The sequence below is a fragment of the Mobula birostris genome, chromosome 32 (genome assembly GCF_030028105.1).
Source record: "Mobula birostris isolate sMobBir1 chromosome 32, sMobBir1.hap1, whole genome shotgun sequence".
In the NCBI taxonomy this organism is placed as follows: Eukaryota; Metazoa; Chordata; class Chondrichthyes; order Myliobatiformes; family Myliobatidae; genus Mobula; species Mobula birostris.
Window position 1 is genome coordinate 20,201,681 of NC_092401.1, and position 27,974 is coordinate 20,229,654.

A 27,974-nucleotide genomic window follows, 5' to 3' on the forward strand; every position below is an offset into this window, starting at 1 on the left:
ACAGTCAGACGCCGTGGGGACAATGTTGAAGGTGATGTCTGAGTGGTGGACAGACTTGAGCTCCAGAAGTCCAAACTTTCCAAGTCTTGGGACATTTCACACCCTGACCCTGGACTCAGAATCCCTTTCATTAGTTGGCACGTTCTCAATGACTGCCTCCACTCCAGCTACCCATGAACTTGGGCGCTGCACCATGTGCCTGGACCTGTCCAAGGCCTCCACCTAAGGAAGGGCCGAGCTCCAAGGAGCGGCCGCGGCTGGAGGCCGACACAGCCTCGGGCTCGAGTTCGGCGGGGGTGGTGGCGGGCGGTGCCAAGGCAGCCAGTGAGAACAAACTGGAGGAGGGGCTGTACTCGGTGCTGTTGCAAGATCGAAGAAGGTAGAGGTGCATAGCCACCAACCTCGGATTCAGAACGGCACCCACTGACTGACTGACTGACTCCACCTACCCAGGTCCATTCCCACCATCCTCCCAACCCCAACAATCAGCATTCCATTTTGAACCCTGGCCCAATCACATTCCCATGCCCCATTCTCAACTCCTTCGCCTGATCGCAAACTCTTAATCCCTACCCCAATCGCTAACCATCCCACTAACTCACTGTCCACACCCTCCGTCCTTAGTTTGCCTCCAACCTTGAACTCCCTCTCTAATCTGCCCCACACCAACCCTGTTCCCTGTCCCTGATCGCCTCCCCCTCCTCACCTTTTGCAGGCACAGAAGCGAGGGAGTTGGAATCATACTTTACAGCACCAGTGATCGGATTCAGTTGCTGCCTCTGTCTCTTCGGAGTTCGTACACTAACTTCTTCCCCTAGGCAGGTTCCAGCCTTCTGCACTCAGCAGTGAATTCTTCAACTTGATTTAAATCACTCTTACTTTTTAAACCGGCCATTTATGCCTGTCATCACTTTGTGTGAGATTTGCTTTTTCTATTACTGTGGCCAGACCTCCATAGCATGGTCCACTGCTTTACCATCTGCAGGAGTACACAGCCCATTAACCCCTATGACCCTGGAAAGCTGGAAAGCAGAGCAACCAAGAAATCACGGGGAGAAGGTACAGATTCTGTGCAGGCAGCGGTGGGAATCGAACCGGGTTGCTGGGTCTAATAGCACTACGCTAGCCGCTACCACGCTACCGTGCTGCCCTCCCAAACTTTGAACCAGGGTAGTTAGTCTAACCTCCTGCCAGGGAGCTCAGAAAGGAGCCGGCATGAAGTGCCAGCGACCCCCTTACCCGATGATCTCCTGTCCAAGCTCTCGAGGACTCCGCCCGTGGGCCGCCGAGCGCTTCTTGAGGTGGGAGCTGGTGCCGTAGTAAGGGTAGATCATGTACTGGCCATTGCTGTCCCTCTTGAAGCGTAGGGTGGCGCGCAGGATGGAGCCCAGCTTCTGCAGGAAGTTGGCACCGCTCTTCAGCAGCTCGTCAGGGGGCAGCAGCACGATGATGATGAGCGTGCCCTCTGCCAGCTGCTCCGGGATGCCCGCCGCACAGTCCAGACCGTCCCAACCGCACTCCTCGTTGTTACAGCCCTGGTCGCAGCGCTGGTCGCCATAGTGGTCCGCGCAGTACTTCTCGTACAACGGACTGCAGACAGACACAGAGACGCATCACCGGTTTGGCTGCTGGTGGACAGGGCGCTGTATGTTAGTGTGCTGAGTGCCGACAAGAGTAGATATGTGCATGCCCAATGCCTGAACTGTGAGCAATATGGTTACTGCCTTGTGTTTGTGTTTGTGCCTGTGTTTGGGTGCAATAGAAACATAGACAATAGGTGCAGGAGTAAGCCATTCGGCCCTTCGAGCCTGCACCGCCATTCAGTATGATCATGGCTGATCATCCAACTCAGAACCCTGTACCTGCCTTCTCTCCATACCCCCTGATCCCTTTAGCCACAAGGGCCATATCTAACTCCCTCTTAAATATAGCCAATGAACTGGTCTCAACTGTTTCCTGTGGCAGAGAATTCCACAGATTCACCACTCTCTGTGTGAAGAAGTTTTTCCTCATCTCGGTCCTAAAAGGCTTCCCCTTTATCCTCAAACTCTGACCCCTCGTTCTGGACTTCCCCAACATCGGGAACAATCTTCCTGCATCTAGCCTGTCCAATCCCTTTAGGATTTTATATGTTTCAATAAGATCCTCCCTCAATCTTCTAAATTCCAGAGAGTATAAGCCGAGTTGATCCAGTCTTTCATCATATGAAAGTCCTGCCATCCCAGGAATCAATCTGCTGAACCTTCTTTGTACTCCCTCTATGACAAGAATATCTTTCCTCAGATTAGGGGATGAAAACTGCACACAATACTCCAGGTGTGGTCTCACCAAGGCCTTGTACAACTGCAGTAGTACCTCCCTGCTCCTGTGCTCGAATCCTCTTGCTATGAATGCCAGCATACCATTCACCTTTTTCACCGCCTGCTGTACCTGCATGCCCACTTTCAATGACTGGTGTACAATGACACCCAGGTCTTGTTGCACCTCCCCTTTTCCTAATCGGCCACCATTCAGATAATAAACTGTTTTCCTGTTCTTGCCACCAAAGTGGATAACCTCACATTTATCCACATTAAATTGCATCTGCCATGAATTTGCCCACTCACCTAACCTATCCAAGTCACCCTGCATCCTCTTGGCATCCTCCTCACAGCTAACACTGCCGCCCAGCTTCGTGTCATCCGCAAACTTGGAGATCCTGCATTTAATTCCCTCATCCAAGTCATTAATATATATTGTAAACAACTGGGGTCCCAGCACTGAGCCTTGCCGTATCCCACTAGTCACTGCCTGCCATTCTGAAAATGTTCCGTTTATTCCCACTCTTTGCTTCCTGTTTGCCAACCAATTCTCTATCCACATCAATACCATACCCCCAATACCGTGTGCTTTAAGTTTGTACACTAATCTCCCGTGTGACATGTGCTGCATGCATTAACATAGATATATATGTGCGTGTGCGTGCGTGTGTGTGTTAGATTATGTTTTTACATATATGTACACTTGTCCTGTATGTGTGTGTTTCTGTGTGTCTGTCTGTGCGTGTTTCTGTGTGCCTGTATGTGTGTGCACGTCTGTATTTATGTTCAGATAAAGGAGAAACTAGCCCTGTCAGTAGGTTAAGCTGCCAATGCAAAACGTCAGCCGGACGAGGGGGGACGTTAGGACGGTGAGCTTACCTACACCTTATCAACAGCGTGAGCATGAGGACATTGCAGGGAAAAGGCTAAGCAGAGAAGTGACAGGTTGAGACTGCAGGCCGGTTTAAAAGAGGGAGAGTGAGGGACAGAAAGGACCAGCACACCTCGAGATGGAGGCGCCGCCCGAAACTCTCTCCCGCCCGCCTGGCCGTCCGGACTTACTTGCAGGCCCTCTCTTGGCTCTGGCAGTTGAAGTTGTCGTACAGACACTTGTGGGTGTTGCAGACCTCGTCGCAGACGTTGTTGTTAAAGTAGCGCCAGCAATGCTGGAAGTTGCACTCCTTCCAGGGGTTGTCGACGGACAGCGAGCAGTCGCCCCCGTCCCACTGGCAGCTGTGGGTGTTGCACTCCCGGTCGCAGTAGCCATCGCCCGCCTTGCGCTGGCACTCCTGCAGGGGGCAGCCCACCTCCCTAACCGGTGGGGGGTACGGCCGCGGGATCTCGCAGTGACGCCCAATCAGCCCCTTGGGGCACAGGCAATGGTAGAAGGGGGGCTGGTGGCTGGGCCTGCACACCCCACCGTTGCGGCACGGGCGGCTGGCACAGGTGCTGTTGGGCTGGGCTTGGCAGCGGGCACCCAGCACTGTTTCAACGCACAGCTCGCCGCTCCGGCAGACCGTGTCTTGGCATCTCTGTACACTCCGCTCGCAGTTGCGTCCGGTGTAACTCTGCAGGAGGTGGGGGTAAAATTGGAAGTTCGCAGAGTCAGAGTTAGGTTTATTGCCACTGACTTACGTTGCAAAATTTGTCACTTTGTAGCAGCAAGACATAATAATTAGTGTAAGTTACAACTTTAAAAAATGCAAAAGAGGAACAGTGAGGGAGCGTTCATGGTTCATGGACCATTCAGAAATCTGACGGCAAAGAGGAAGACGCTGTTTCTAAAACACTGAGTGTGGGTCCTCAGACTCCTGTACCTCCTCCCCAACAGTAATAATGAGAAGAGGGCACATCTCGGATGGCGAGGGTTACACCCTTCTTGAGGGAGATTAATTCCCTATTCTCCCTCACTGTGGCACTTGCATTTTATATTATCTACCTGCACTGTGCTCTCTACAATCCATTCCGTTTTCCTTTTACTTCCTCCGTATACTCAAGTACGGACTGATCAGCCTGGGCTGCACGCAAGACCGAAGCTTTTCGTTGTATCTAGGCCCACGTGACAAGAGCAAGACAGTTCCAATTCGCAGTCACATCGGCCTCTCGGTGGAAGGGGCCTGGAACAATGTCGCCACTCATAGGGTTGCCAACTGTCCCGTATATTGGGCTAAATTGGTTTGTCTCATACAGGACTGCCCTTGTCCCGTATTTCCCCCACTAAGGTAGGGCGTTCCTATGAAACCGTTTGTAAGCCGAAGAAGCAATTACCATTAATTTATATGGGAAAAATTTTTGAGCATTCCCAGACTCAAAAATTAACCTACCAAATCATACCAAATAACACACAAGACCTAAAATAACACTAACATATAGTAAAAGCAGGAATGATATGATAAATACACAGCCTATATAAAGTAGAAATAATGTATGTACAGTGTAGTTTCACTTAACAGATTGGGAAGATTGCCAAAACCGATTTGTAGAAAAAAAATTGGCACGTACACACATGCGCACACAGGTGCCCACACAAGGCTTCATGGTCATGGTAGTCTTTTTCAAGGTAAACACAAGTGTCCTGTATTTGACTGCTACTTTTGTCCCTTGTTTGGGAGTGAGAAAGTTGGCAACCCTAGCCACTCACCAGCTGGCACTTGCAGGTGTAGCCAAGGGGGGTGTTGGTGGTGACTTCACAGCGGCCCCCGTTCTGACAGGGCCGCGAGTCGCACATGTTGACCACACTCTTGCAGTGGCGGCCTAAAGAGGAGAAGAACACATGCAGGATGAGCCAGGCTGTCACGAAAGTCTCCCTCCGTTTGGCGAGTCCGTGCGTACGAGTGTGTGTCTTTGACAGGGTGTATGTGTGAGTGGGCGTGTGTCTCGGGGAGTGTGTGAGTGTGAGTATGTAAAACTTCATGCATGTCTGTGTGCATGTGTAGGCATGAATGTGTGTGTCTGTGACAGAGAAAAAATCTGAATAGAAATTGGAATGATATCAAGCTAAAGTGAGAGAGCAGGCAGATGCCTGGGACACATGGCAACCTCACACCCAGAGGGAGTCAGTGGACTGACCTGTGTATCCCGGCTTGCAGACGCACTGGTAGTCATTTGGCAACTGAACGCAGTCGATGGTGGTCTTCAGATTGCAGGGGCTTGACAGGCATTCGTTGATGTCACCCTCACACCGATCACCAGTGAATCCTGGAGGACAATTACAGGTGTAGCCCCCGATCCTATCCATGCAAGTCCCGTTGTTCATACACTTCGGCACATTCGCGTGAGGGGACGGACCACAATCATCTTCATTAATTTCACAGAGCACGCCTGCCAACGACAAACTCAAGTGATTAGAAGTCCAGGTGGGGTCACAATCCTGCACCCATCCCTGGTTCAAAAACTCAGAGAGAGAAAACTAACTCGGCATTAAAAATAATTATTTACCTAAATTCATTCACCGTTTCACCGAGAATTCCTCATCAACTTTGTAGGCTGGAAAATCAGATTTAATTTGCCCAATTAATTTCATTGCCGCAGTTGTTAAAATTCCATTTTCCCCAGAACGTACTGGTGCAATTCTACACTACCATTGAACAGAGCACCCTCACCTCAGCCATCACTGTCTGGTTTGGTGCAGCATCTTCTCACAATATACAAAAACTTCCGCCAACTGTCAAGTCAGCAGAAAAAGTCATTGGCTGCAGCCTACTGTCACTGCAGGACTTGTATGTGTCCCGGACAACGAAGCAGACAGGAATAAAATCACTGCGGATACTACCCACCCTGCAAACTGCCTTTCCAAAAGCTTCCTTCTGGAGAGTACTACAGGGCTATTAAAACAGAAAGAAAACTTCAAGCCAGCTTAAAGGTTTCTTTCCCCGGCAATTAATCTGATCAACCATTGTAGTTAGTCCCCCACCCACCTCTATCTATTACCCCCATCCCACAATCACTGCACTGCAAACACTTTAAGCCACTTTTTATTAAAACATGCTCTGTCTTTGTACCTTGTTTCAGTAACTCTCTTGGCTTATGGACAAGAGAATGCAGATGCTGGACTCTGGAGCAGCAAACAATCTGCTGGAAGAACTCATTCTACAATTCCCTATCCCTTAGTTCTTCCGGTAGATTGCTTTCTGCCCTTGGCTGGTAGAAGGGTATAATGATACTCTCACAGTGTCACAGCGAGCTTACCCAGAGTTCCTGGTGGGCAGGAGCAGATGTAGCGGCCAATCAGGTCAAGGCAAGTGCCTCCATTCTGGCAGGGGTTTGATTCGCATTCATTCACATCCGTCTTGCAGGTTTTGCCCTTGTATCCCGGCATACACTGAGGGAAAAGAGTGTCATGTTCAGTTTGTGTGCAGAAAGGCATTTCCACTGTGTGACCTGCTGTAAGGAAGGTGAGACTGCCATAAATTGATCCAAAGTCAAATCGAAACAATTGTCGCCAGCCTGCCACCCCACGAAGTTGTTATACTTGTGTGACACGCCCACAGCTGCAGTGATTATTCCAGAGAGTCAAATTCCCTATTTCGATCCTTTATTAGCAATTAGCAAACACACAATTCAGCGTTTTTGACCGTTATCTCAATGGTCAGCAAAGACATGACCTCTGTAGTCCCAAGCTACAAAATGCCATGGAATGAGCAAGAACACGCATTTTATTCCTGACGTTTTTACCATGGCTGCACTAATGTGATCAGTTACCATAACATACAGAATAAACGTGCAGCACAGAACACATTGCTCCGACATTCCATCCCCCTAATTATTATACTATAATAAGTACAACTACATGCTACTAAGATCCAGGAGACATGAAATCTCCTCATTTACACGAACGTCCTCTTCTGGTAAGCAGTCTATCCTGAGTTGTGCCCTTTTCCTGCCAAGCCAGGTTGTGCCTCTTGACTGCGTTCAAGAAAATCGGTCTTGAGTCTCTGCTACCAAAGCTCATCGAGGCACGAAGCCAAAGTCCCAGTAACTGTTAGTTCTGGCTGAGTGTAGTCTCTTCTACCATCATGGTCTCATTTTAATGGTCCATTAACAGTCAAACCCAGTACTGTTCCGATTGCATAGGGCCCATCATTAAAACTGTGAATCACTTATAATGGCTCAAATGCCTTAGGCACATTTATGGCCTATCAACTGTTCAATTTCTGAATCAATTCCGGCAAATAAACATGCTTCACGTGAGACCATTCCTGAAGATCTCTCTGACGAGGAATATTCCCCTTATGGACAGGCATACTTTCCTGTGTATAGATTTTAGGCAGTTCCCAATAGTTTTCACCATCGAAGTCAGCTACTTCCAATCCTGAAGCAAAGTAGCTACCCACAACGCTCTCTTGACCCATCATGCGTAAGGGAATAAGGGAATATCTTGTCACGTTCTGCTTGTTCACCAGGCTCTCTATGCAGAACACTGCTGGATTCCTTCAACTAGCAAAGTATAAGTAACCACTGGTTTCTCTGCGCAGACTTTAACTGAACTGGAATTACAGGAAGTTTGCAATCATTGTCACCCGCCCCAGTAAGACCATTAGACACCAAGGCGATATTCGCATCATTCACGGCTTATTTCAAATCTGCACTCTTTTCATCAGCTCTGGGCTCAGTTCTACTCGCCACAGTTGCCACAATCATGGCAAAGCTGCTTCCTTTAGCTTGAGAACGAATTTGTGTTCCAGTTTTGTTCTCACTTTCGTTTACTGCCAGCGATGTAGCTTTCCATTTCTTCCCCAAACACTGGGAGTGCAACCATCTTCCCCGGCCCGTCAAAAAAATCAAAAATGCCAGTGACAGTAACCTTACGGCTGTGCCTTTCTTGCAGTACACCGCCAAACTCCAAAGTCGATCGGGCTATTTATTTACGGCAATCTTCATAATAACAGGCATGTCCAACTCGTGCATGCCCCGCATGTCTTCCGTAGCATTATAACACCCTCTGAGAAAAAGACTGCGGTTCTGAAGAGCTTTTGCGTCTTCTGATTTGATACGTGGCCCAGAAAAAGCCATTTCCGTGAAGGCCACAGCAACCTTGTACTGGACAACAAAACGTTCCTGTAATATAGCTTGGGCCTTTGGATATTCTTCCTCCAGACTGGCCTGCTGGCAACTTTTGACAAGCTTGCTAAGGTAACTGTCATTGCACTGTTCGATAAAATCGAGATGGTCACCAACATCTTCAGTGTTTCCTTCACTGCTGTTCTTGAAAACCCTCGTAAATGAAAAATACTGCAATGGATTGCCATCGAAGATTTGAATCTCTCTCTTAGGTGGAGATGCAACATGTTGTTGCATCACTACGCTTGTTGTTTCCTTCCGTGTGCTTATGGCCTCCATCTCAGCATTTAAACTTGTGTCATCTGAAGCACTGTAAATGAATGTTCCCAGAAGCACTTTGGGTGTTATAGGTTCAGAGTGCCTCCATGGTGAGGGCTGAGAGAGAGCATCCTGAGTTACCCCTTGGGGCTCAAACGCCATGGCCCAGAGGCACTTCATCCTCAGACGTATCCACAATGACATCAAGCGTGCTGGATTTTCTCTGTTCCACGTCAACATGGGAACTCTCACCAGAATACACTGAGTGCCCACAGCACTTGAATCCCTTAGTACTTTAACTCTAGCCATTTTGGCTGCAACTTCTTCCTGTAACTTAAGCTCCTCCATTTCTGAAGCTGTTCCTCCAGTTGTTCCTGGTTTCTGCCAAGGTGTTCCACGTTTTCCTCCAAGGCGTGCTTATCCCTCAATATCTGTGGTCTTGCATGTAACTCAGCTAAAACAGCCTCCATGTTAATTCATAGCAATGTGATATTAGACGCATGGGATATCTTGCTAACAAGAACGTGCTCCACACACGTTAGGCACGCTGTCTCCAGTGCGTGTGCCACCCTGTAACTCATCTCCTTTATACGTAGTCACAGCTTACTGTTCGACTTTCATTTTCATTTCTCCCAGAGAACTGACCTCTACATGTTTGTTTAATTTCTCTCTTGGTTTCAAGGTCACTGCTTCCAGCTGAACACATTTTGTTTTCCAAGTATGCAAACAAAACAAAGCAATGGCAGTTTCAATTCAGCTTTTCAACGATAGAAGCAACTCAATTATTTCAGTTCTTCAGCATTTCAACAGAATCAAGGGTCAAACATTTCAGGCAATCTCCACTACGGCTCTCACATCCTCCAAATTGGACGTAGCGATGTCTGACCACTTCAAAACTATGTTTCAAATTCAAACACTCAGTGTGAACAACAACAAACAAAAAAAGTCATACTTGCCACAAGCTGTTGTTCATTTGGCAAAACTGCCAAAATCTTTGCTAACAAAATGTGTTCATTAAGGCAGTGCCAGAGAGACGGGCACTGATTCACCAAGCCTGCGACAACCATCAAGTACCCATTTAAGATTAATCTGCACTGCAACGTGGCGGTAAATGTAACATCATTACAGCACCAACATCACCAGCTGGGATTCAATTCGTGCTGCTGCCTGTAAGGAATTTATATGTTTTCGCCCACAACTATGTGGGCTTCCTCCACATACTCTGGTTTCCTCCCACATTCCAAAGACACACATTAGGGTGAGGGTTAGTGAGTTGTCAGTACACCATGTTGGCAGCGGAAGCATGGTGACATTTGTGGGCTGCCCCCAAGGGCAATCTTCGCAAATTTGATTTGATGCAAACAAGCCATTTCACTGTACGTTTCCACGTACATGTGATAAATACAGCTATTCTTTATCTGATCTCTGACACAATTCTAGCAACTGAGGGGAGAATTTACAGAGGGCAATTAACCTGCTGACCGACATGCCTCAGCTGACCAATGATTAGCAATGCGTCAGCAAGCGGGGAAACCCATTTGGTCACAGGGAGAGCGTGCAAACTCCACACAGGCAGTGCCCGAGCTTGGGATTGAGCCGGTCTCTCGGGCGTCGTGATTCAGTGGCTCTACCAGCTGCTTTGCCACGGTTGGCCCCTCAGCTCTTGAGCACCAAAGCACCAGGCTAAAATGGAGGCCACAAAAAAAGCTCCTTCTCCTGGAGAACAGTAGGACTCAGCTAAAACCCAATCTCCATTACCGTGGCGGTACTGCGGTAGCGTAGCAGTTAGCTCAACACTCTGCAGTACCAGTGATCACTGATCAAGGTTCGATTCCCGCCACGGTCTGTAAGGAGTTTCAAAGTTCTCCCCATGACCATGTGGGTTTCCTCTGGGTGTCCCTGTTTCCTCCCACATTCCAAAGACTTACGAATTAGGGTTAGTAAGCTGTGGGCATTAAAGGAAGTGTAGTGGCACTTGTGCGCTGCCTCCCAGCTCAATCCTTGGGCCGTGTTGGTCATTGACACAAAACAATGCATTTCCCTGCATGTTCACATGACAAATAAAACTAAATTTAAAAAAAAATCTTGGGCTGTCCCGACAAACCATGAAGTCTTTTATTTTAAGTTAGTGCTGCAAAACGCACTGCAGCCATTTTGTGCACAGGACGTTAGCGCAAACAGTGACGTGACACTTGCTTTCACTGCGTTTGAGATGAGCATCTTCAGCACAGCGGTGGGAACCTCACCAGAGCGCTGTGAAATTGTTTGCCTCAGGGGGAAAAGCACAAAATCAGAACACCCTAAAACAGACAATGAGCAACTCCTATGTATCAGGTTAATTGAATGAATAGTGATTAACTCTTGAGTGACTGGACTTGCGCATAATCCTATGCCTGATCCTAGCGAGGAAGCACGATTGAACACAGATGATAACAGAGGCCGTACTGCAAGGAGCCTACACATCTGGTGAACCGGAAGGGCAGGTTGGCAGTCCTGTGCTCAGCTCTCTCACTGTCTCAGAAACAACACAGTGCAGACCCATTGAGCAGGGCAGGAGGCTGGTCTGTAGTGTTGAGAGATAACCGAGAACAGGAAGTAGCTTGCCTGGGTTCCAGATCAGTGCTTCAGAGAGTAGAATGCTTTGGGTTTCAGAAGAAAATATTCTTTCTGTTCTGACCATTTTTTTCAGGGTAACAAAATTCAAAGTAAATTTATTATCAAAGTACATACTTGCTCCAAATACAATGCTGAGATTCATTTTCCTCCAGACATACCCAGTAAATACAAGAGCCATAATAGAATTAATGAGACCACCTCCAACAGGATGGACAAACAGTCAAAACTATACAAAATACAATACAAATAATCATCATCAGCATCATGTTCTGTGTCTTTGACCAGATGGTTCTTGGCAAATTTTTCTACAGAAGTAGTTTGCCATTGCCTTCTTCTGGGCAGCATGTTTACAGGACGGGTGACTCCTGCCATTATCAATACTCTTCACCGATTGTCCACCGGGTGTTAGTGGTCGCATAACCAGTACTTGTGATCTGCACCGGCTGCTCATACGACCATCCACCACCTGCTCCCATGGCCTCACGTGACCCTGATCGGGGGGCTAAGCAGGTACTACACCTTGCCCAACGGTGACCCGCAGACCAGCAGAGGGAAGGAACGCCTTACACCTCCATTGGTAGAGTCGTATCTCCAACCTGCTACCCAATAATAATAATAATCATAAATAAATATGCAATAAACATTGAGGACATGTGACGATGTGTTCCTGAAAGAGAGTTCATAGGTTGTGGGAACAGTTCAGTGATGGGGCAAGTGAGGTGAGTGAAGTTGTCCCCACTGGTTCAAGCCAGATATTTGAGGGGTAATAACTGTTCCTGAAACTGCTGGTGTGGGTCCTGAGACTCTTGTACCTTCTTCCTGATGCTAGCGATGAGAGGGCAGCTTGATCTGGGTGGTGGGGGTTCTTGATGATGGATGCTGCTTTCCTGCATCAGCACTCCATGTAGATGTGATCAATGATGGGGAGAGATTTACCTGGAATACCCCGGGCCGTTTCTGGTACTTTTTGTAGGATTTTCATTCAAAGGCATTGGTATTTCCATACCAGGCTGTGATGCAACCATTCAATACAGTCGGCCCTCCTTATCCGCGAGGGATTGGTTCCCGGACCCCTCGCGGATACCAAAGAACGCAGATGCTCAAGTCCCTTATGCGGTGGACCTTAGGACCCAGCGGAACCCTGGACCTTATTTAACTTGTCTCAGTGCGGTGGACATTAGGACCAGGCGGTGGAGCTCTGATTCCGCAGTGTTTCTGTTCACGAAAACAATCACGATCGCGATTCAAAATAAAGTGGAAATAATAAAGCGATCGGAAAGAGGTGAAACGCCATTGGTCATTGGAAAAGCATTAGGTTTTAGTCGGTCAACGATCGGAACAACTTTAAAGGATAAAGTGAAAAAGGCCCTGCCCGACTAAAGCTACGATTACTACTAAGCAACGCAGTGGTTTAATTATTGGGTTTTGGGTTTTTGATCCTCCACATCCACCTGGCACGGATGGAGAACGCGCTCGGGAGCAGTCTGTCACTGGATCGAACTCGGGATCTTCCGTTCCCAAGCCCAGCGCTGAAACATACGTTTCTTAAGTGTTTTATATGCATAGAAAGGTAAAATATATACTATATACTGAGACAAACGTTTGACTAACTGACGCTAAATAATACCGGATGTACCTGTTTGGTACACCAGCCGGCTGCCCATTACAACCCTCGCTGATTTGATTCGGCACATTTCAGAAACAATCTGCTGGAGGAACCGAGAGGGCTGAGCAGCAGCTGTTGGGAGGGGAGGTGGGGGGAACTGTCAACACCTGAGGTCGGAGCCTTGCACCAGAAACCAGCCTTGACCTAAATCGTCAATAATTCCGCAGCCTCTAACGACATTTTCTTGAATTGGTGTTTATCACTGGAAAAGAATTTATTGGGAAGGAATTTTCAGGAGCTCCCTCTTTCTTTCCTGTGTAAACACAACACATTAAATCTGCAGATGCTGGAAATATGACGTACAACGAAACAATGATCCAGAGGGATTTCTCATTTCCCACCGGAAGGTACAGACTCTACAGTGGGTGGGATGAAGGGCCTCCTACTGAAGGGTCTCAGCCCTCAGCATTAACTGTGGACCCCTCGCCAAAGACGCTGCCTGGCCAGCTGAATTCCTCCAGAGTTTTGTGTGTGAAAGAAAAAAGCCCCCTTTCATCCCACCCACCTACGCAACACACAGACAGTCCTTCAACTCCAGAACAGGCTTCTGGGCCTCCAGTCTACAGGCTTCGGCCACTGGGCTTCAACTTCTGGACTTCCAGACTGACGTTCAGTCTTCGATCCTTGGTATCAACCGCTGGACTAGCTGGTGGTGGGACACCGAACTCCAGGCACAAACTCCAATTGGGTGGAATCGCACAGAAGGTTTCTCTTTCAGGAGAATCTAGGGATCATTGCTTGGGAATAGGAGGTGCCAATTTAAGAGAGCATGGAGATTATATTCTTTCTCCCTGCGGGCTCTATGTTTTATGGCATACTCTTCCTCAAAGGTCAGTGGAAACAAAGTTCTTGAATATTTTTAAGAAAGAGGTGCAGATAAGTACGGAGGGGAAAGATGTTTTGGGCACAGGCTGGAATATAAATGACTGAGAGGACCAGCGGGTTCACCTGTTACTCATTCATATTTTTAGGATGACGGCTGGTTCAGCAGGCTGCCTTGTTCTGGATAATGGGGAACTGCACTCATCCAGGCAAGTGGGAGGATCCCATCACATTCTGCCCTGTGCGTTGTAGGTGCTGGAAAGGCTTTGCAGAGCCACTCACTGGAGGATTCCCAACCCCAGGGCACGTTCTTGGACCCACAGCAACTGCATTTTAGTTCCATTTAGAGGTTTAGCATGGAAGCAGGTCTTTCCAGCTGAGCACGTCCAATTACGTCCAAGTAACCAGTTAACCTACTGGCCTGCAAGTCCGTGGAGTGTGGGAGGAAACTGAAGCCCCTGGAGGAAACGCACATGGTCACAGGGAGAACTTGAAAACTCCTTACAGACACTGGTGGAACTGACCCCAGGACACTGGCACTGTAATAGCACACAGTAATACACTACTGCCACCCCAACTGAGCTTCTGATCAACGGTAACTCGAGATAGGAGGACTTGATGGTGATACTTCAGAATGGTGCAACTAATGATGCTTCTAAGTGCCCAGCTTTTCCATATGATTCAAGTGACACTCCACTCACTGGTCTGATGGGTGCCCTGTTCTGTATGCAAACTAAACTCTAACACCTGTGGTCTAGGTTGGGCTCAGCAAAATTCCATTCAATACAATCCTTAAACTCAAGATATTCTGAAGGTGCCAGAAATCCAGATTAACACAAACAAAATGCTGGAGGAACACAGCAGGTCAGGCAGCATCTACAGGGAGGAATAGACAGTCATCGTTTCAATGCAAGACCCTCCATCAAGACTGGAAAGGAAGGGGGACGAAAGCAGAATTAAGGCGGGGGGAAGGGGAAGGAGTACAAGATGGGCAGGTGAGGGGCAAGGCGGACGGGCGGGGGAGAGGGACTGAAGTGGGAAACCAGGAGGTGACAGGGGGAAAAGGTAAAGGGCTGAAGAAGAAGGAATTTAATAGGATCAGCCTCTGACAATAGAGTCTAGTTTGGGTTCAGCAACGTTCAATTCAAAACAAATCTTTTCCCTTTTCTCTCCAGGAAAAGGTTGCTGCTTGACTTGCTCTACAATTTATACGGAAGATACGTGCAAGAAAGCAAAAGAATGAAAGCCGTGCAAATGCAACAGGACATCGAACACAACAGCAGAGTACAGTCTCTTCGAACCACTGTTACATACCCCATGGGTATCTTGTGATTGTCTTATGAACATGATGTAATTACGTCACATGATGTAATTTTCCCACCAGTGAGGTCACATGATAAGTACAGTCTCTTCAACCCACAATGTTGTGCCGAACTTCTAATGTACTCTAAAATCAACCCAACTCTTCCCCCCTACACAGCTCTCCATTTCCCTATCATCCATGTGCCTGTCGAAGAGTTTCTTAAATAACCATAATGTTTCTAGCTCTACCACCACCCCTGGTAGGGCATTCCACACACCCACCACTCTGTGTAAAAAAACTCACCTCTGACATCCCTCCAATCACCTTAAATTTATGCCCCCCCTCCAATATGAGCCATTTCTGCCCCAGAAAAAAAGTCTCTGGTTATCCACGTGATCTATCCCTCTCATCATCTCCAACCCTCCTTCACTCCAAAGAGAAAATCCCAGCTCACTAGATCTTTTTGTCATAAGACATGCTCTCTAATGCAGGCAGCATCCTGGTAAACCTCCTCTGCACCCTCTCTAAAGCTTCCACCTCCGCCCTGCAGTGGGGCGGCCAGAACGGAACGCAGTATTCCCGGTGTGAGACGGGGAGCAGTAATAGCCGCGGTGGAAGAGGAGAGAGCAGCAAGCTGCCTGTTGCTCACCTCACATCGGTAGCCTCCGATGTAGCTCCTGCAGGTGGCGCCGTTGTGACACGGATTGGAGGCACACTGGTCCACCTCGATCTCACAGTAGCTGCCGGTGTAGGTCTTGGGACAGACGCAGTAATGAGTGCTGCCAGCGCTGAAGCATGACCCACCGTGATGGCAAAGCTGGGTGACGGCCACTCCTTTAGTGAAAAGCACGTTTCAAAGTGAGAACTGAAGGCATTTGTTCCTGTATCACAAAATTCAAAAAAAAATGGAGGATACACGGAGCAATGTTTTTGCACTGAAGGTGCTGGGGCCTGGAGAGGGTACCAGTGGAGGCAGATGCAACCAGGGGAGTTCAAGAAGCTTTTGGTTCAGCACATAAAATGCAGAGAATGGTTCAGGTGTAGGCTGAAGAGATTAGCTTAAACTGGCACCGTGCTCGGCCCCAAATTACATTAACCAAAGGGTCTGTTCTGTAATGTTTCATGTTCCACTTTCGGCCCCATATCCGAGAAAGGATGTGCTGACGTTGGAGAGCGTCCAGAGGTTTACAAGAATTACCCTGGGAATAATGAAAGGGTTAATGTACGAGGAGGTTTGATGGCCCTGTACATGATGGGAGTTTAGACGAATGGGGTGGGGGATCTCAAATATTGAACGGTCTAGACAGAGTTGACATGGTGAGGAGGTTTTCAATAGCAGGAGAATCTAATACCAGCCTCAGAGTGGAAGGACATCCTTTTGGAAAGGAGATAAGGAGGAATTTCGCAGGCCAGACGGCGATGAATCTGGAATTCATTGCCACAGACAGCTGTAGGGGCCAAATCATATTTAAAGCAGAGGATGATAGGTTCTTGATTCATAAGGCTGTCAAAGGTTACGGGGAGAATGGGGAAAATAAATCAGCCATGATCGAATGGCAGAGCAGACTCAATGGGCCGAATGGCCTAACTCTGTTTCAATGACTTATGGACTAAAAGCTTCATACAAACTAAGCGGGAATGGAGCCAGTCTGTGAACAGGAGATTCAGAACACACGGCATATTTTCTTCTTGAATAACTCTACGGATTTTGTGGATGCAGTGGTGCTACCATCAAATGCAAGCAGTGACTGCGATGATCATGCAGGCTGTTTTGTCCTGGTGCATGATGTTCCCCCGTGACCTTATAGAGCCAAGGTCATCACTTCAGGCCAGTGCACAGGGCAATCCCAATCCTTGGAGTCAGTTTACAGAGGCCAATTCATTTACCGACCTACCCACCTTTAGGAAATGGGGTGGGGGGGGTGGGAGAAAAGCCACAATGAGGAAAACCAACATGGTCCCAGGGACAGTTAGAGTGCTTACCAATTTAGTTTTCAACATTAGCACTAACTTCCTCAGAACCCTCGAAATGAAAGGGTTTGAAGGAAGTTATCCACATTGGTTCATAAAGGATGTAGAACCAGCATGGATAACTTTACGCACCTCCACATTGAACCTATTCCACAATGTATCGTCGCCCAGAGACCCAGTTTCAAGGACTCTACAACCCATGTTCTCAGTATTATTTATCTATCTATTTATTTAAATTCTTTTTCACATTGGTTGTTTGTTAGTTTTTGTATGTAGTTTTTCACTGATTCTAGTTTATTTCTTTGTTCTACTGTAAATGCCTGCAAGAAAATGAATCTCAGGGTGATATACGGTGACAGATTTGTACTTTTTTTTATTAATAATTATTACCGACTATTATTTTTGAATTTTAAACTTTGAACTGCCCACAGGTTTGGGATTGGTTTAGCGCAGTCTGCAACTTCTACCATGTTAAAACCACTATCTGACACCTCCAATTTCTGTGTGACTCATTGGCGCAGATTCATCAAAGCACAATTCTTCATGCTTCTCCATACAGCTCGAGTGGCTGTCACAGCCCGGGGGACACCACAGTGCAGGCTCCCTCACCTCTCTGTGCTGCAGCCACTTCGCAGGACATGCTGGGGATGTCGCAGTAGCGTCCGGTCCAACCGCTCACACAGTCGCAGGTGAAGGACTGCCTCGTCGCGCGACACTGCCCGCCGTTCTTGCAGGGGAACTTGCTGCACCAATCCGTCGTCACCTGCTGGGCGGAGAGGGAGACCAGCCCCATCAAGTATTCCTGTCAGAGCAAATCTCCCCGAGGCAGCGCACTGTCACCCTGTGAGCTCGAGATGAACTGGGACAGAGAGAGGCTCGTCGAGCTTCACTGTCTGGTGTCCTCAAGAGGGAGAATCCATTCCACACAACTCCACCCTGACAACAAAGCTGGAGACACGCAATGTGCACACATGGACCCTGTCTGCGCTTTTCACTGCCTCGGTAAAGCAGCCAACATAATCAAAGGCACATACCCACCCGAGACATTCTCTCTTGTCCCCTCTCCCACAAGGCAGTCTCAACATCTAAAATGATCCTAGGCCCACATATTGATGCACTTATGAAGAAGATGCGCCAGCGGCTATGCTTCATTAGGAGTTTGAGGAGATTTGGTAACCAGCAGATCTTTTCAGAGGTACCATACAGAGCATTGTAACTGGTTGCATCACCGTCTGAGATGGAGGGGCCACTGCAGAGGATCGGAGAGATCTGCAGAGCATTGTAAACTCCAGCCAGCTCGCATCATGGGCACTTGCCTCCCCACCATCAAGGACACCTTCAACAGGCGATGCCTCAATAGGGAGGCACCCGTCACTAAGGAGCCCCACCACAGCCCTCTTCTCATTACTATCACCAGAGAGGAGGTTCAGGGGCCTGAAGCACACATTTACTGTTTTATGCCCCTCCGCCATCAGATTTCTGAATGGTCCGTGAACCCATGAACACTGCCTCACCATTGTTGTCCTCTTCAAACAACTTGTTTATTTTTATATATACAAGCTCTCAAGATGAGGCTTTTCATTCCAGAACTAAGGAGATGTCCTCCTTCTTCAAAGAAAGGGGCTTCCCTTCCTTCACCGTCAACGCTGCCCTCACCTGCATCGCTTCCATTTTGTGCACGTCTGCCCTCACCTCATCCTCCCGCCACCCCACCAGGGATAGTGTTCCTCTTGTCCTCACCTACTACCCCGCCTCACCTCTGTGTCCAGCACATAATTCTGCGTAACTTCCGTCACCTCCAAGTGGGTTCCACCATCAACCACATCTTTCTCTGCCCTGCACTTCCTGCTTTCCACAGGGATTGCTCCCTATGCGACTCCCTTGTCCACTCATCCCTCCCCACTGATCTCCCTCCTGGCACTTATCCCTGCAAGCAGAATAAGTGCTACACCTGCCTCCACACCTCCTCCCTCACTACCATTCAGGGCCCCAAACAGTCCTTCCAGGTGAGGCAACACTTCACCCCTGAGTGTGTTGGGGTCATCTGCTGTTATCTGGTGCTCCCGGTAAAGCCCCCTGTACCAGAGCTGATCTACACTGGGAGACCGCTTCACCGAGCACCTGTGCTCCGTTTATCAAAAAACCAGGATCTCCCAGGTGGCGATCCATTTTAATTCTAATTCCCGTTCCCATTCTGACATGTCAGTCCATGGCCTCCTCTACTGTCACGATGAGAACACACTCAGGCTGGAGAAACCACACCTTATATTCCATCTGGGTAGTCTCCAACCTGATGGCATGAACATTGACTTCTCAAACTTCCAGTAATGCCCCCCCTTGTGTTGGGCACGTGGCCAAGTGGTTAAGGTGTTCGTCTAGTGATTTGAAGATCCGGTAATGCCCCCCCCTTGTGTTGGGCACGTGGCAAAGTGGTTAAGGTGTTCGTCTAGTGATTTGAAGATCGCTAGTTCGAGCCTCAGCTGTGGCGGCGTGTTTGTGTCCTTGAGCAAGGCACTTAATCACACATTGTTCTAGTCTGTGCGAGGAGTGGCGCCCCACACAGACTTCCAATCTGCGCCTTGTAAGGCATGAAAATGCCCAATGCAAGCCTCTCATGGTCTGAGTCGACGTTCCCTCCCTCCACCATTCCTCATTCCCATTTACCTCTCTCACCTTATCTCCTTACCTGTCCATCACCTCCCTCTGGTGACCCTCCCCCTTCCTTTTCTTCCATGGCCTTCTGTCCTCTCCCATCAGATTCCGCCTTCTCCACCCTTGTATCTCTGTCACCAATCGACTTCCCAGCTCTTTACTTCACCTCTCCCCCTCTCCCAGTCTCACCCATCACCTACTACCTTGTATTTCTTCTCCCCTCCTCCCACCTTCTTACTCCAACTTATCTTTTTTGTTCTCCAGTCCTGATGAAGGGTGTCGGCCCAAAACGTCGACTGTTTACTCTTTCCCATAGATGTTGCCTGGCCTGCTGAGTTCCTCCAGCATTTTGTGTGTGTTGCTCGAATTTCCCAACATACTGTATGTCAATGATAATCAACCTGATTCTGATCCTGAAACCTGACAGCATGTAGGACTAGGCTCAAGGACGGTCTCTGCCAGGCTGTTATAAGACTATTGAATGGCTTCCCAGGACAAGATGGACTCTCTACTTCACAACCTACCTGCGCTGGAATGTTGCTGTAGCTGCTACACTTTCTTCTGCATTCAGTTACTGTTTTACCTTGTTCTGCCTCAATGAACTGTGTAATGATCTGATTTGTATCAGCAGTGTGCAAGACAAGTTTCTCACTGTATCTCAGTACATGTGACAATAAAAAATTACCAATTCCAATTTCACTACCGTTAGTGGGTGCAGTCAGACTGTAAGTACTGGGTTAGTCATTATGCACAGTTAGTTATCGCAGGGTGTGTAGAATGGGAGTCCTGGATGTCAGAGAAGGCAGGAGAGTATACAGGAAAAAGGAAGGCGGGTGGGCGGGGAGACAGGGAAATAAAGGGACAGCGCGAAGGAGAAGAGAGAGAGAAAGAGAGCACGTAAAGGGATGGTGAAGAAGAAGAAGAGGCGAGGAGAGAGACAGACAGGGAGGAACGCAAAGAGAAAGGCAACGATAGAGAGACGGAGAGAGAGACAGGGACATGGGGAGACAGAGAGAGAGAGAGAGATGGAGAGAGCGAAAGAGAGAGATGGAGTGACTGGGAGAGAGAGAGAGACGGTGTGAGAGAGAGAGAGAGAGACGGAGAGAGAGAGATGGAGAGACGGGGAGAGAGAGAGATGGAGAAAGAGAGGAGGAGAGACGGGGAGAGAGAAAGAGAGAGATGGAGTGACTGGGAGAGAGAGAGAGAGAGATGGAGTGACTGGGAGAGAGAGAGACAGGGAGCCAGGGAGAGGGGGAAGAGAACAATCAAGTAAAAATGGATATACAGAGGAGATATGGAACTACACAAGAGATACAACTTTAAACAAAGCTCACCTGACACCGGTCCCCTGTGTAACCGTGGGGACAAGTACACCTGTAAGACTCCAGCCCATCGATGCACACCCCACCATTCAGGCACGGCTGGGAGTAACATTCGTCAACGTCGCGCTGGCAGTTGGAACCGGTGAAGCCCGAGCGGCAGTAGCAGGTGTACATGTTAATACCGTCTACGCAGGTCCCTCCATTGAAGCAGGAGCTGAAATAAATTGTAAAATTAACATTTGCCCTCTGATGTGAAGCAGTTCTGACCACAGTCAGGGTTTTTCATGCCATGGTGGTCACATCAGACCCTCTCAGTAACCGCTGGGAGGTCCCAGCGAATATCCAGCAGGATGTTCTGCTGCACCTGCTGAAAAATAGTAGCCCATAAAATATTGGAGAACAATTAGGACATTGCATCCACCGAGACTTCTGCACCATTCTCTTGCCTTCTCCCCATAACCTTTGAATCCCTGACTAGTCAAGTACCTTTCAACCTCCAATTTAAATGTACCTAATCACTTGGCCTCCATGACAATCAGTTTCAGAGATTCACCATCCCTTGGCTAAAGAGATTCCTCCTCATCTCCGTTCTAAAAGGATGTGCCTGTATTCTGCGTCTGTATTCTCCGGCCCTAGACTCCCTCACTACAGGAAGTCTCCTCTCCATGCCCACCCTGTCTAGGCCTTTCAACACAGGGTACCTTTCAATGAGACTCCCCCTTGTTCTTCTAAACTCCAGCGATTACAGGCCCAGAGCCAGCAAATGCTCCTCCTATTTCATTCCCAATATCCTTACCGTGAGCCTCCTCTCCAAACCAGCACATCCTTTCGACATCACCATGCAAGAAGATTGTCTGATCATGACCTTGAGCTGGGATAACCTAATCTAGTGCACAATTTATTAGCCCACTGGAGATAGGTGTCTAGACTAAGTCCTTGTTGAAAATGTTTTGCCTGAACAAAGTCTACAATGTTAGTTTGATTAACTGTAGCAGCGTGCACTGATTCAGTTAACTGCTCTCTTCAACAAGAACAGGCTGGAATTGGCAACTCACCCAGAAGGTATAAGTGAGGCATACTCTCCCCTCCTCCCCCTTTTCTCTTTTTCCATTCCCCATCCTGGCTCCCCTCTTACACCTTCTCTTCTTTTCTCCTCACCTGCCTATCATTTCCTTCTGGCACCCCTCTTGGTTAGACTCAGTGCAGGAGCAGAGCTGAGGCAGCCTGTCAGATGGGACAGCTTTACACTCAGTGGCCACTTTATTAGGTACACCTGTACACCTGCTCGTTAATGGGAATATCTAATCAGCCAATCACGTGGCAGCAACTCAATGCATAAAAGCATGCAGACATGGTCAAGAGGTTCAGCTGTTGTTCAGACCAAGCAGCAGAAGAGGAAAGAAATATGATCTAAGTGACTTTGATTGTGTAGTGTTTGTTGGTGCCAGACAGGGTGGTTTGAGTATCTCAGGAACCGCTGATGCTCTGGGATTTTCACGCAGGACAGTCTCTACTGTTTACAGAGAATGGTGTGAAGAACAAAAGACATCCAGTGAGTGGCAGTTCTCTGGGGGAAAACACCTTGTTAATGAGGGAGGTCAGAGGAGAATGGCCAGACTGGTTGAAGTTGACAGGAAGGCGACTACATCTCAAATACCCACACATTACAACAGGGACGTGCAGAAGAGCATCTCTGAACACACAACACGTTGAACGTTGAAGTGGACGGGCTACAGCAGCAGAAGACCACAAACATACACTCAGTGGCCACTTTATTAGGTATAGGAGGTACATAATTTGATCAAAGTAGTAGCTGAAATGGATGTGCAAAGAACATTAAATCTAAAAACTGGGAGGGCGTGGATAGACCTGGAGGAAATCTGAGCAAGAGGGAACTTTGCTTCATGTGAATAACCCCTGCTGTGCCGCAGAGAACAAAGAGCAGCTGCGAAAGGAGTGACTGAATACCCAGAAGACCCAACCACTAGCCACAGGCATCATTTACTCTTGCCCACACGGCAGCAGAACATGTGGAATACAGATCTGCCTCTCCAGCCACCTGAAGACCCGCTAATAGACAACACACATCATACTCGACTCAAATGATCGCACGAAGAAACGTATGGAAAGCCGCCTCATGAGATGACCAACAGCAATAACTCCGAGGACCAGCAAATGAGGAAGATCACCAGTCCCTGAGAAGGAACTGCTTCACTGAATACTGGTCGGGTTCTTACAGAATGAGTAATACTTAAAATACAAGTTGTGGATTTTGAAGATGTGAAAATTAACTAAGGAATTGTGCAACCTAAAGAGTTAATGAGTTTCGTTTAAAACTAAGTGAATCTTTCAGCAGTTTGAACTGATCTTGATTAAGATAGGAGCTTATTTATTAAGCCAAGGCCTTGTTCAATATCTTTTATCGTGTGATATATTTAATTGGCAATGTCCCAATCAAACATGGTTCTAGGCAGGTTTATTCAGTCTATAACTAAAGTTTCACAGACATCCCAGGGCACATGAATTGATATCACCTCACCCTTCTAAGTGCTGGGATGAATTACGGAGTATGAACCCAGTATTAAAATGCATCCATTGAAATGTGTCTTCTTTCACATAGAATGCTTGTGCACCTCACAATACTTTGACTGAGCCAGGATATTTTGAATGTTTGGAGTCTTTAGACAATCCATGGGAATCTCTTTGTCCCAGTGAGTTGTTTGCTTTTATCAATAATTCTTCAGAACCACTCATCTACATTTCAAGATATTTAATTTAGCCATTGTACATTGAAATTGTACTTAACCACCTGCAGCTATATTTGTACTTAGTAAAATTTGACATATTTCTTTTTATTCAGAGATAAAAACATGTGAACAGGCCTTTCCAGCCCAATGAGCCCATGGCGCCCAAACACCAATTAACCAGTATGCCTTCGGGACGTGGGAGAAAACTGGAGCAACCAGAATAAACTCAAGCAATCATGTGGAGAACGTACAAACTCCTCACAGAGAATGGCGAGAATTGAACCCAAGTCGCCGGCACTGGGCAGCGTTGCGCGAGCCGCTGCACTACCCTGTCACTCCTCAACTCTTGAGCCAAACATACTTCGAGCTCAGGGAGATTTTCTCAGCAGGGATCCCCTATCTGTCAGCTTGTGAGAATTAAAACCCTGTTGCGTCAACAGATCTACTTGGCTCATCAGAACACGACAGCCTTGACAAAGCTGAAACGTACAAGCCAAAACTTGCAGGCTTAAATTTACTGCCTTCTATTTCCCAATCCTGTTGAACTCACTTGGAAAAAAAAAGTGAAATATAAACGTGTTGCCAAACTCAGGAGTAGCATTATCATCCATTCGAACTGCAGAGAGTTGTGAACACAGCCCAGTCCATGCTGCAAAGCAGCCTCCCCTCCGCTGACTCCAATTACACACCTCACTGCCTCAGGAAACCAGCCGAGGTAATCAAGGGGCCCTCCCAGCCAGGTCATTCCTTCTCTCCTCCCTCCCATTGGGCAGGAGATACTAAAATTTAAGAATATGGACCATCAAGCTCAAGGTCGTCTTCTATCCCACTGTTATCAGGCTCTTGAACAGACCTCTCAATGGCTAAATATATGAGAAGTCAGGTGACCTGCTTCGCCCCCAGCACACAGATGCTGTCACAAGGAAGGTGCTCCAACTTCTTTACTTTCTTAGGAGGCTAAGAAGGTTCGGCTTGTCACCAAATGCTCTAACAACCTTCTAGAGATGTAGTGTTGGAAGTATCCCATCTGGCTGCAGCAACTTGAATGCACAGGAATGCAAGAAGCTGCAGGGAGTAGTGGACACGGCCCAATTTATCATGGAAACATCCCCTCTCCACCATTAGTCGTCTCTACAGCAGGCGCTTCCTCGAGAAGGCAACATCTCCACCATCCAGGCCATGACTTTTTCTTGCTGCTGCCATCAAGTGGGAGATACAGCAGCCTGAAGACCCACCCCATCAGGTCAACAACAGCCGCTTCCCTTCAACCATTCAGTTCTTGAAACTACCAGTACAGTGATAACCGCTACAGTTTAGCAAAACTAGATGCAACACTGAGCGTCATAGGAAGTCATTCCTGCCTGTGGCCATCAAACTTTACAACTCCTCCCTTGGAGGGTCAGACACCCTGAGCCAATAGGCTGGTCCTGGACACTTCCTGGTATAATTTACATATTACTATTTAATTATTTATGGTTTTATTACTATTTAATTATTTATGGTGCAACTGGAACGAAAACCAATTTCCCTCGGGATCAATAAAGTATGTCTATGACTATAACCATGGTGATCAGTTAGCACTAAAATGGACATTGTGTTCTTTCCTGTACAACTTGTTCATAATTTATTTGTGAATGCTCCTTTACTGGCACCGGGTAGTAAGCTTTTCATTGCACCTGTTCATACATGTACTTGTGCATATGACAATAAACTTGACTTTGGCTGGAAGATGACCTTCTGATCTACCTGGTGGTGGCCTTTGAAATGTATTTGTCTTCCTGCACTGCATCTGCTCTGTAATGGCGACACTCGCTGCATTCCTCATTCTGTATTACAGCCTTGGTGTACCTGTGTATGGATGGATCTATTGGGATGGCACGCAAGCCAAAGCTTTTCACTGTATCTTGGAACTCGTGACAGTAATAACCAAATCCAGTATGTCCAGTAACATCCAATAACCTTGGTTAGGTACCAAAGGTCAAGGTAGGCCACTGAGGAGAGCAGAAAAACGAGGGGTCTGGCAATACAGATCCATAATCTCTTGAAAGTGACATCACAGGAAAGTGGTGTTGTGTAGTGAGCTTTTGGCCTTTATCAATCAAAGTATTGAATACAGGAGTTGGGATGTTATGTTAAATGTTGCCGAGGAGTAACTGTGGAGTATCGTGCGCAGATCTGGTCACCTACCTACTGTAAAGATATCAACAAGATCGAAAGAGTACAGAGATAACTTATAAGGATGTTGCCGGAATTTGAGGACCAGAGTTATAGGGAAAGGGTGAATAGGTCTGGAGGTAGGAGAATGAGGGGAGATTTGATATACTAAATTAAGTGCAAGAATTTTCCACTGAGGTTAGCTGAAACGAGATCAAGAGGTCATGGATTAAGGGTGAAAGGTGAAATATTTAAAGAGAACCATGAGGGGATCTTCTTCACTCAGAGGGTGTTGAGAGTGTGGAATGAGCTGCCAGCAGAAGTGCTGGATGTGGGTTTCCTTTCAGAATTTAAGAGAAGTTTGGATAAGTTCATGGATGGGAGGTTATGGAGGGCTATGGTTCAGGTGCAGGTCAATGGGACTAGGCAGAATAGTAGTAAACTAGATGGGCTGAAGGGTCTATTTTTGAGCTCTGAAGTGCTGGGAATGCCGGAATTGCAAATCTTACTGTAATATCAGCTTGCAGCGCAGCTTTGGGAGACTTGGGCTAGCGGCAAGCTCATGTAGTGTGGTAGCGGGAGCAGCTTGACTCACTGACCTCTCTGTGCAGTCCTGAATATTGTTCTCACAGTGAAGCCCATTGAACCCGGCCTTGCAGCTGCAAGTGTAGCTGTTGACGTAGTCCGTGCAGGTGCCTCCATTGCGGCACGGGCTGCTCTCGCACTCGTTGACCTCGTCGGCACACTTGGTGCCCGTGAAGCCTGTCAGGCAGCTGCAAACGAACGAGTTGACGCCATCCAGGCAGGAACCACCGTTCACGCAGGGGTCTGGGGCGAGAAGAACGAAAAGTTAACGTCCACACTTCATCTCAGCCAGAGAAACTTGGCAAGCTTTTTAGGTTATTATGAGGTGCAGCAGCCTACTTGTATGCAGGAAGCTCCTATCATCAAGAGGTAAATGGGGGGGGAGGGTGTGGAAGGTTACCAGGAATGTGGACATGACATTACAAACAAATCAGCTTATTAATTGACAGAGACGGCTCAGAGGCTAGTGGCTGTCTCCTGCCCATAGTCTGTCTGTCACTATTTTGGAACTTTGAAAGAGTCAGAAAAGTTTCACGAAAATAATTCCAAGAATAAAGGAACTTAGTTATGTTGCTTAACCAAAGAAGGGACTATCATTCTTGTAAACAATAAGGACGCTTAGAGATTGGAGCAGAATTTAGAAGAGTCAAGGCAGAGAGAACCTCTTAATTTTGGTAACATATCAATACCCAATGGAAGCAGAATGAAGGTAACTGGTAGAAGAACCAAAAAATGCCGCGAGGAAAGCTTGTTGGAATTGATAGAGCCAGGAAAATGCTACCAACGATATAGAAATAGATTGAGTTGTAAAGAGAGCTGGACAAGTATCTGAAAGCTTGCCAGACAAGAGGGAATGGGAAGGGCAATGGAGGTTGGTTAGTCTTACACAGAGCCAGTACAGATGAAAAGCAAACTCCTCACTGTGACTGTGAGTTGAGCACAGTGGTTAGGCCTCAGGGCTCAGATCCCAGGGCCCTGCCCCCAGAACACACAGATGACCACTCACAGCGCACCGCTGTTCAAGATTCAAGATCGATAATTGTCATTCTTCTGTCCACGCGTGTAAAGGAGGACAAAACGTTACTCCGGATCCAATGCAGCATAAAGAAACAAAATAAATATAAATATAAAGCAATCCTATAAAACACAGTGTACAAGTAACTGTTGGGTCTGGCCACACATGTACTTCTGTACATAGACTGATCGTATCTACAGCAAGTGGCACGGTACTACTGCAGCTCGGGGCATTCCGTAAGTTCAGAGTTCAATCCCAACGCTGTCTGCAAGCAGTTTGTACACTCATCCCATGACCATGTGGGTTTTCTCTGAGTGCTCTGGTTTCCTCCCACAGTCTAAAGACATACCAGTTAGTGGATTAATTGGTCATAGAAACACAGAAACATAGAAAACCTACAGCACAATACAGGCCCTTCGGCCCACAAAGTTGTGCCAAACATGTCCCTACCTTACAAATTACCTAGGGTTACCCATAGCCCTCTATTTTTCTAAGCTCCATGT

The 27,974-nt window shown here is 47.6% G+C and overlaps 1 protein-coding gene across 1 annotated transcript in view; it reads right to left on the bottom strand.

The window, feature by feature from the left end:
- notch3 (notch receptor 3) overlaps window positions 1–27,974 on the bottom strand; it is a 224,337-nt gene that overhangs the window by 22,428 nt on the left and 173,935 nt on the right. Inside the window, exons 18-26 of the mRNA XM_072248347.1 lie at window positions 26,471–26,699; window positions 20,983–21,184; window positions 17,606–17,759; window positions 15,675–15,859; window positions 6,489–6,621; window positions 5,370–5,621; window positions 4,942–5,054; window positions 3,363–3,868; window positions 1,240–1,590 (exon numbers count right to left, since the gene is read on the bottom strand). Of these exons, the coding sequence (XP_072104448.1) occupies window positions 1,240–1,590; window positions 3,363–3,868; window positions 4,942–5,054; window positions 5,370–5,621; window positions 6,489–6,621; window positions 15,675–15,859; window positions 17,606–17,759; window positions 20,983–21,184; window positions 26,471–26,699 (2,125 nt within the window). The remainder of the gene's footprint in view (window positions 1–1,239; window positions 1,591–3,362; window positions 3,869–4,941; window positions 5,055–5,369; window positions 5,622–6,488; window positions 6,622–15,674; window positions 15,860–17,605; window positions 17,760–20,982; window positions 21,185–26,470; window positions 26,700–27,974) is intronic.